We start from the raw sequence: 9344 nt of genomic DNA, 5'->3' as shown, positions 1-9344 counted from the left end.
AACTTTTGGGGCTTTTTGGAAATTCGGGATTTGTTTGCGTGCGGCAGAGAGAGGAAGAAAAAAAAATAAAATAAAAAAAAGGGGAAAAAAACAAAGCAAAACCCAAAAATAAAAGGGACGGAGAGCGGGGGGAGTTTGGGGGTTTTTTGTCCCCCTCGGCGAGCGAAAAGATAAAATTACTGCGGCTAAAAATAAAGCGGTGGTTAAAGGTTCCCCCTCCCTCCGGCATCTCCCACCCCTTCCAGCCCTCTCCCTGCTCCCTCCCTCCTTCCCTCCCTCCTTCCCTCCCTCCTTCCCTCCCTCTCCCGCTGCCTTCTCCGTGTTTGCGTTTGACAAAGAAATGATTTGAACTTCCCGGAGCCGCAGCAGACCGGGATCCCGAGGCGGGCCCGTATGGATGCGATTCCTCCCCGATGATCCGGCGGCACCGGGAGCGGCTCCGCTGCCTCTCCCCATGGGCTCCGCGCGATTTTGGGAGCTGCCCGCCACTCCAGCCATGAGAAGAAGGCGAGCGAAAGCCCCGGGATCTCTCGTCATGTGCCTGTGGCGCTGAAAATCCGGGGGAGCCGAGCTCAGCGAACCCCGCAGGGCTGCGGGGCACCGGGGGATCCGCGCCGCTGGAATTCCGAGCTCGCCTCCTCCCGCTTCCCCGCGCGAGGCTGGATGCTGGAGGCAGCCCCTTGGATATGGGATCATATCTGGTGTATCCCAGCCTGGGTTTGATCCTCTGCTGCTCCGTGCTCAGCTCGGTTTACGCGCTGGTGAGTCGCAGTTTTGTGTTATTTTTTTTTTTTAATTTTTTTTTTCTCCCTGCGTGAAGGATTGGAAAGCTTGTTTGGGGTTTTTGGGATCCGCTGGAGGATCCGGAGTGCGGCGGGCTCCGGGGGCTGCGGTGGAAATGTCTGTGCTTCCCCGGAGTTGGGATCGCTTGGAAAGCTCTGGGCAGGACGTGCGAGGTTTGACAGGGAGCTGGGACAGCGGCTGGGGCACAGTTTCAGGATCTGCCTGTGGAGAAAGCACAACTTTGCTGCTTTTTGCTTTTTTTTTTACTTTTTGCTTTTTTTTTTTCTTTTTTCCCCTTTCTAATTTTTTATTCTACTTCTAATTTTTTTTAATTTCTCTTTTGTTTTTTTTTTCCTTTTTTCTTCTTTCCCCCCTATTCCTTTGCCTTTTTTTTTTCCTTTTAATTTCTTCCTCTTCCTTTTCCTTTCACTTTTTCTCTTCCCTTTCCCTTCCTCTTTTCCTTCCTTTTCCCCTTTTCTCCACATTTCCCTTCTTCCCTTCTCCTTCCTCCTCCTCCCTTTCCCTTTCCTTCCTCTCCACCCCTCCAAGACAATTCCATGCCCAATCCATCTCCTTTCCCTGCAAATCTCCTGAACCCCAGTGACACAGAGCCTTTCCTTGGGAATGAAATTCAGGGAAAACAGGGAAGTTGTAGAAACCCTTTGCTCCTTTCCACCCCTTCCTGCTCACACCAGGCTTTCCAAGGCTGGAAAATCAGGATAAATCCATCCAAAGTGGGAGATGGTTTAAAACCTGCAGCTCCCAAACCTTCAGGAAGCAGAGAAGGGAAATTTCCTCGGGAATCAGCCACTGGATATGGAGCCAGTGCTGGAATTCTGCTGTGACAGGAGCTCTCCTGGCTTTCCCCATCCCTGGGATTCTCCTGCTCTCACTTCCCAGCGTTTTCCAGTCCAGGAAGGAGCAGGACACCCATGGAAAGGGGGATCTGCTCTGCAGGAGGGATGGAAATGGGACTGGAATTGGGGTTGGGATCATTCTGGTTCCAGCCAGGTCCTTCCTGACCCTCCAGGATCCCCCAGCCTGGGCCTTATCCCTGGATTTGGTGGTTTGGAATCTTGTGCAGAGCTGCTAGGGGGAGGTTTCCGACTTTTCCAGCAGGAAAATTCTCCTCAATAAATGAGAAGGAAAACAATCCCTGTCCGAGTCCATCCCTGTTAAACTGGTGCAGAAACCTTCCAAAATCCAAAGAAAATTGGGGAAATCAGTTGGAGATCTGTTGGGATTTCAGGGATGGAAGAGTTTCTTCCCAAATTTCAGGGCTGGATCGGCATCTCCTGACTTTGGGGCTGTATCCAGGTCCTGCAGCACCTGCTGCCCCCTGCTCCAGAATTCCTGCAGTTCCTGGGACTGGGAAAATCAGGATTGGGAAGCAGCCAGGCTGGAGCTGGGGAAATTTCAGGATGCAAAACTGAGCAAGGCTGCATTTCTCATTCCCATTTCCATTCCTATTCCCATTCCCAGCTCACTCCTCCCTCCCAGTGCACCCAGTATCAGCTGCCTCGAACCCACAGTGGGATTTTTTTGGGATATTCCATCCCAAGAGATCCTTTCCATGCCAGGGATGAGCTGGGAGGTGCCCTCGTGTCCCCAGTGCCGGCTCAGGGAGAGCTGGACCTGGGCAAAAATTGGGAACAGCTCTTGCAGAATCCCAGAGGGCAGAGAAATCCATGGAACTTGCTGGGAAAACACAGGAATTTTCCTAAAGCCCCTCCTGGACCTGGATTTGCTGATTCTGTGAGTCTTTCCCAAAAAAATAAAAATCCCTTCGGATTTTTTACTGATTTCAGGTCCTGCTGCTCCAAACCCTGTTTGGATTAGTTAGGCCAAGCTTAAATTCCCGTTTCAATCACTCTTGACAGCAGAAGGGATTCCCAGAGGGTTCCTAAATCCATCCTGACATTCTGGGAGCTGCAGAGATCCCGAGTGTCCCTCCTGGGCAGGAAAATGTCACCCCTTGTCACCCACGTCCCAAAATCGCCTCAAGCCTGGTTTTTATTGGAGCTGCTGCTTCTTTTTCCAGCTAATCAGATTTTTAAACAGGCTCTGGAAAGAGGGAATGGGATTGAGAGTGATCAGCAGGGAGAGATTTTATGGATTTGTTATAAAATTTGCTATTATTAATATTTGTTATAAAATGTGTATTAATATTTATCGTAGATTTGTGTTGTCATTATTATTTCTTAGAAAATTTGTTGTTGTTATTTATGAAGGAGCCATAAATACATTTGATATTTGCTCAGTGGCTCTGAGGGAGCTGCTGCCGTAAATTTTCCCTTCCTTAGGAGCAACAGGGAAAAAACCACGGGAAAAACAGCAGGATGGGGATGCAGGGATTTAATTCCGGCTCTGGGCTGAGCTTAAAGCGATCCCCCCCAGGCAGAGCAGAGCCAGGCTCAGCTCTGGGCTTGGATCAGGAGATTCCAGGCCACAATTCCTGGGAATCTGGGAATTGTGATTCTCTGCAGCTCTGTGATGTTGGGATGGGGCAGAGTGTCCCCAGCTGTCACTGCCGATATTCCAGCGGGAATCTCGGGATGGGAAATCCCGGGATTGGGAGCTGGGATCATCCCAGCCTGGGAGGGAAATCCAGTACGGGAAAAAAATCTGGGAAAGAGAGAAAAGTGGGGGAAATCAGGGCTCTCTTCCCTGTGGATCAAATCCCAGTTCTGGGATTTCAGGGATATTTGAGGTGGGGAAAGGCTTGGGCAAGGCTCGGCTTTATTCCAGCTCTCCTGACAATCCAGGGTGATCTTCCCAACACTTCCCTGGAACAGCCCGGGCAATGGGGGGAATTCCACCTGGAATCCAGCGGGGTGAGGGTGGAAACGCAGGATAATTCCGCTCTTTAGTCCCAGGATTAAGGAATTAAGACCGGCCTAAAGTGGAGAGCTCGGCAAAGACGGGCTTGAGGAGAATTTGTGGCAAAAGGAGCTTTAAAAGTCGGGACTGACAGCAGCAGGGAAATGTGGGAATGGTTTTTATCTGGGAGGTGCTGGCAGAGGGAAAATCTCCCCATGTCATGGATGGATGGATTTTAGGATCTGAAAGATCTTTCCAGCCTAATCCCGGGATTCATGGAGCCAAAATCTCCGAGGTTTGCTCTTCCAAGCCTTTTTATTTTCCCTCCTTTTGCTCAGCCTGGGAGATCCCAGCCCTGCTGTCATTGGAGGAGATATTCTGATTCATCAATCAATTAATTAACTATTATTAATAATAACACAGCAGCCTCCTGTGGGGCTTGGGACCAGAACATCCCAATTTTGGGAAGGGAATGGGTGGGAAAATGAATAATTCCCACTTTTTATTGGCTGCAATCCCAGCCCTGGCCCTGCTCAGGGTGCTTGGGTGATACTGAACTTCCTAAAAATCCCAATCCCAATCTTTGGGGGCCTGGGAATCTCTTCTGGCACTCGGGGACCTGGAGAAAATTTCATCCACCCCTGAGTCCCTGGAAGTGTCCTAGGAAAGGCTGGATGGGGTTTGGAGCAGCCTGGGTTGGGGTTGGGATGGGATGATCCTAAAGGTCCTTCCCAAGGAATTCCCTCTGGAATTCTGTGCTGCTGAGGAAGGTTTGGATTAAGGAGGTGCTGGGTGGGATTTTCCTCTTGGACTCATTCCTTGGTGCTCACCTCAATCCCAAAAATCTCCATAAATCGGGAAAAGGGAATGGTTTGCAGTTGGATGGAAGGAAGGAATGATGGTGTTTGTCCTGGGAATACAACCCATAATAAAAACAAAAATAAGAACAAGAATAAGAATAAGAATAAGAATAAGAATAAGAATATAAATATAAATATAAATATAAATATAAATATAAATAATATGATAAATATTATAAATATAGTAAATATTATAAATATTATAAATATAGCAAATATTATAACTATAATAAATATTATAACAATATAATAAGAATAATTAAAATAATAGTAAAAATAAATAAAAAATTATTAAAATATTATAAATTAAAAAAAATAAAGATAATAAATAGGCCTGTATGGAAATCTTACAAATCCCAACTTCATCAAGCCAAGCCAGGCCCCAAACAATGGGGAATGTCCTTTCCTAGGCACATTCCCAGGAAGGATACACCCCAGCTCCCACATTTCCGAGGGATTGTCCTGCTGTTCTTGCACTCAGGACCAGCTGAAATCCCTGGATCTGAACCTCTCCAGCACCCAGGGAAAACCAAAAACCCCCTGGGTGAGGGCAAAGCCCGGCCTGGCCGCTCAGCCCCCACAAACCCAGAAAATTCCAGCAAATCGCGCTGGGTTTGTGGGAGGCTTGGGAAGAGGAAAAGCAGGAGCACAGCTGAGCCCAGAGGGGTCAGGGCTGCAGGAGATGAAAGCCCAGGGGTGGCCACGGGAGCAGCAGTTGTTGTTTGGTTTGTGTTCTCCAGAAATAGCCCCGGGTGGTTTTTTGGGATCAGCGGGATTATCCCGGCTGGAGCGTGGCTGGGCCTGCAGGGATCCCCCAGACAGGGACAGCTGGAGGCACCAGGGCCACCCCCTGTGCCTGGGAGGGACATCCCAGAGCTCTTCATGGGATGAGGGATTGTCCCCCCAGAGGATTCCCATCCTTAGGAGAATTCCCTCCATCCAATCCAGCTGGAATCAGGCCCCGTTTGCAGAGGGATTTGGGACACAAAGATCACTTTTGTCACTCTGAAATTATGGCTGTGGGGTGAGGGGGAAACCTGTCCTGGCACTGGAAACCTCATCCCATCACCATCCCCATCCCATCCCATCCCATCCCACTGATCCCATCCCATCTTATCCCATCCCATCTCTATCCCATCCCATCTTATCCCATCCCATCTCTATCCCATCCCATCCCATCCCATCCCATCCCATCCCATCCCATCCCATCCCATCCCATCCCATCCCATCCCATCCCATCCCATCCCATCCCCAAACATTCCCCCAAAATCCCAAAGTTCGGAGCCTTTCCACCGTAACGATCCGGAGGGTTCCAACTTCTCCCAGAAAAACAGATCCAGAGGAATCTTGGCCTCTGGAGAAGGATCCCTGGATCAGTGTCTGGGGCAGGGAAGGGTCAGGAATTGCTGACTCAGCAGCCCAGGTTCCTTATCTGGTTTTCCACACGGCTGCCCCGCTGCTGATCCGGGCTCCCGATGCTATCTCAGCTCCCGCCTCCCTCCCCTCTCTCCAAGAATTCCCGGGGCTTTCTCTGGAGACACGGCCCCCATTGGATCTGGAAGGGCAGGGTTGGATGTTTGGGTGTCCTTAAAAAACCTTCCCTTCCCTTCCCTGGATTTTGGTTTGGGACTGAAATGCAATTTGGGGTTTTGGGGGGAATTATTTAATTTTTTTTGTGTTGTGTTTTAACAAAAATCCCGAAATTCAGCTCATGGTTCTCATGGATTGAGGGATGAGCGCTTTGTGGGGAATTCCCACCTGGAAGAGGGAAAATTATCAGTGAACTGTGATTTGTGGGATTTTAGGAATCTCTGGCACTTTTAGGTGATGTTCCTGCTCATTCCAGGGGAGATGGATAAAGTGGCCTTTAAATGTCCCTTCCAACCCAGATTATTCCACAATTCCATGATTTAATCCATTTATGGCCTGGATTTATCCTCCTGGCTGGGAGGATTCCCGGGATTGCAGCATCCCTGGGCTCATCCCCTGCAGTAAATCCGGGAATGGGGCTGGGAGCAGAGCTGGAGCGGGATATTCCTTAGATCCACCTGGAAAGGCCGGGATAGCTTTGTTCCAGTCCCTTCACCAGACCCTGCTCCATCATTTCTGTCCCTGGCTTTGAATTTTTGTCACAATTCTGGGGACAAAGAATCAACATTTTTGCCACGGAGCTGAATCCCAATCCTTGTGGGCACAGGGAATTCCCCAAAGGAAAAGCTGGGTCTGGGTGATCCTCAGCTTTGCTCCCACCCAGCCCAAGTTACTTCATTTTCCATAGCCCCAAAACCTGGGAATGGTCTGGGACACATCTAATTTAGGGATACAGCAGGACCTGGGATTGCAGGGAATGCTCAGCTGTAGGAAATCATTAATTGATCTTCTGAGCTAAAGCACCTTATCAGAGAGCTGAGGATTAATTTCATAGAATCCCAGAATTTTGGGATGGAGTGGCTTGGAAGGGACCTTAAAGTTCACCCCACTATCCAGGTGTCTTTCATTATTCAAAAGACACAAATCAAATTCCAAAATTCACCAAAAACTCCGGACTGATTTCCATGTTCTTTCCCTCGATCCTGTTTTAATTGCCTGAACCCCTTGACTCCTTGAATCCCAATCCATGTTTCCTCTTGGACACTGTGGAATCTGAGTGGCTTTGAGACTTGGAGCAAGGACACAAGCTCCTTGTCCCAGGTTTATTCCGAGACTCGGATCAATATCCATTACAAGGAGCTTTTATTTTGTGGGCAGCAATTCGACTCCGCTCAGTAAAAATACAGGAAAGTGATCCCTGAAATAAAAGTGGGAGGGAGCTGACAGAGGTGGGACTTCCAGGGTGTTTAAATATGGATCTCTAATGGCTTTAACCTGGAAAAGGTGAGGGATGGATGAGATGTTGGGAAGGAATTCCTGGCTGGGAGGGGCTGGGATGGAATTCCCAGAAAAGCTGTGGCTGCCCCTGGATCCCTGTAAGGGGCTGGGAGCAGCCTGGGGCAGGGGGAGGTGCCCATGGAATGGGATGATCCCATAAAATAATTCCAATTTTCAGCTCCATTCCAGCCCAAACCATTCCAGGCTAACACAGACACAGCTGATTTTCCCACGAGCTGGTTTCCCAGGAGTGTTTATCCAGGAAAACCCCTGGACTGGGATAAGGCAAGGCAGGGCCAGGACTGGCTGGGCCTCGGGGAGTTTTTACAAACCCATGGAATTTGGTACCAAACTGGGATGTATTTGTGGATCCAAGGGAGTGCAGGGGTGTCCCTGCAGGGCTGGGGATGGGAAGGAAAGGAATTCTGTAACTGGAGAGATCTGGGTGGGATGGGGAGAGGATTCTGTAAATGGAGAGATCCCAGCTGGATGGGAAGGGAGAGGATTCTGTAAAGGGAGAGAGGATGAGGGGAAGGGAGAGGGATTCTCCCAGTGATCCCAGTTGGATGGGAAGGGAGAGAATTCTGTAAATGGAGAGATCCCATCTGGATGAAAAGGGAAATGATTCTCCCAGTGATCCCAGTTGGATGGGAAGAGAAAGTATTCTCCCAATGGAGAGATCCCGGTTTTCCAGCCACATCTCCAAGCCCTGGTGATCTCCAGCATCTCCTGTGGTGCCTCCTGCCCCAGGCAATTAAACTTCTGGAATGATTTCAAGGAGAGCAATGAGGGGGCTCAGCGAGGTGGGAATGTCCCTCCTGCTCCTGGCCCTGGGAAAAGTGCTCCTGACACACTGGAAAAGTGGATTTTCCAAACCACAGGACAGGGCTGGATCCCATTGTGGATTTGGAGCTGCCAAATCATCTCTGAGATTTGGGCACATTGAGCTCCAGTATTTAAAGCAGATTGGTCAGGAAATATTTTTTTTTCCTTCTCTGCTCCCTAAATTTTTTCCTAATTTTGCCTCAGTGTCATTGGCAAAGTCCCTGTGATCAATACATTGAATTTTAATGGCCTTTCCGTGGATTTTGGAGGTTTGGGAGCAGGAAATCAGCACCCTGTGCTGTGTATTCCCAATTTTCTGTGCCACCAGGCAGAGGCGGCTCAGGCTGCTGGAAAAGGGGAGGCACCAGAACTTTTTTGCTGTTTTGTTTTCAGGTGGTGGAAAAGCAGCAGAGTTCCGTGCTTGGGATGCAGGGCAGGAGCTGGGGCTGTGCCAGGGAATGGGATGGCAGGGAGAGCCTCCATGGGGGACAGGGCAGGATAAGGGAGCTGCCCTGACTCAGCACCCCGGGCTGATAAGGAGCTGATAAGAGCAGCGCAGCCCCAGGGTGACCCATCTGTCACCCCCGGCGGGGCTGGGGACACTGGGGCCACAGCAGGGACATTCCCATTCCCACCTCCCCCTGCTTCCCAGTGCTCCCATTCCTGCTGCTGTTCTCCCATCCCTCCCGAAATTCCAACAGATGTTGGGGAATTCCCAACAAATGATCAATGAATCTGCTGCTTAGGAAGATTTCCCTGCTCGTTCCAGGGGGGATGGATAAAGTGGCCTTTAAATGTCCCTTCCAACCCAGATTATTCCACAATTCCATGATTTAATCCGTTTATGGCCTGGATTTATCCTTCTGGCTAGGAGGATTCCCTGGATTGCAGCATCCCTGGGCTCATCCCCTGCAGTAAATCCGGGAATGGGGCTGGGAGCAGAGCTGGAGCGGGATATTCCTTAGATTCACCCAGAAAGGCCGGGATTGCTGGATCTGGGAATTCCCTTGGAGCCTGGATTTGTCCGGGCTAAACCTGCAGGAGAGCCCCGTGTCACTGTGGGAACATCCACGGTGAGGATCCCAAGGATTGGCCACCCCCTGGATCCATGGAGCTCAGGAATGTCGATATTCCCGCAGGAATATCTCACTGCAATATGCTCCAGGGTTGGATTTATTCGGATGCTGT

At 49.8% G+C, this 9344-nt stretch overlaps 1 protein-coding gene across 1 annotated transcript in view; it reads left to right on the top strand.

Moving 5' to 3' along the window:
* Positions 1-312: 312 nt before the first annotated feature.
* PTH1R (parathyroid hormone 1 receptor) overlaps positions 313-9344 on the top strand; it is an 83251-nt gene continuing 74219 nt past the window's right edge. Inside the window, exon 1 of the mRNA XM_033068506.1 lies at positions 313-761. Within this exon, the coding sequence (XP_032924397.1) occupies positions 687-761 (75 nt within the window). The 5' untranslated portion in view covers positions 313-686. The remainder of the gene's footprint in view (positions 762-9344) is intronic.

Source organism: Catharus ustulatus, chromosome 1 (genome assembly GCF_009819885.2).
Source record: "Catharus ustulatus isolate bCatUst1 chromosome 1, bCatUst1.pri.v2, whole genome shotgun sequence".
Lineage (NCBI taxonomy): Eukaryota > Metazoa > Chordata > Aves > Passeriformes > Turdidae > Catharus > Catharus ustulatus.
This window is presented reverse-complemented; position numbering and strand designations above follow the sequence as displayed.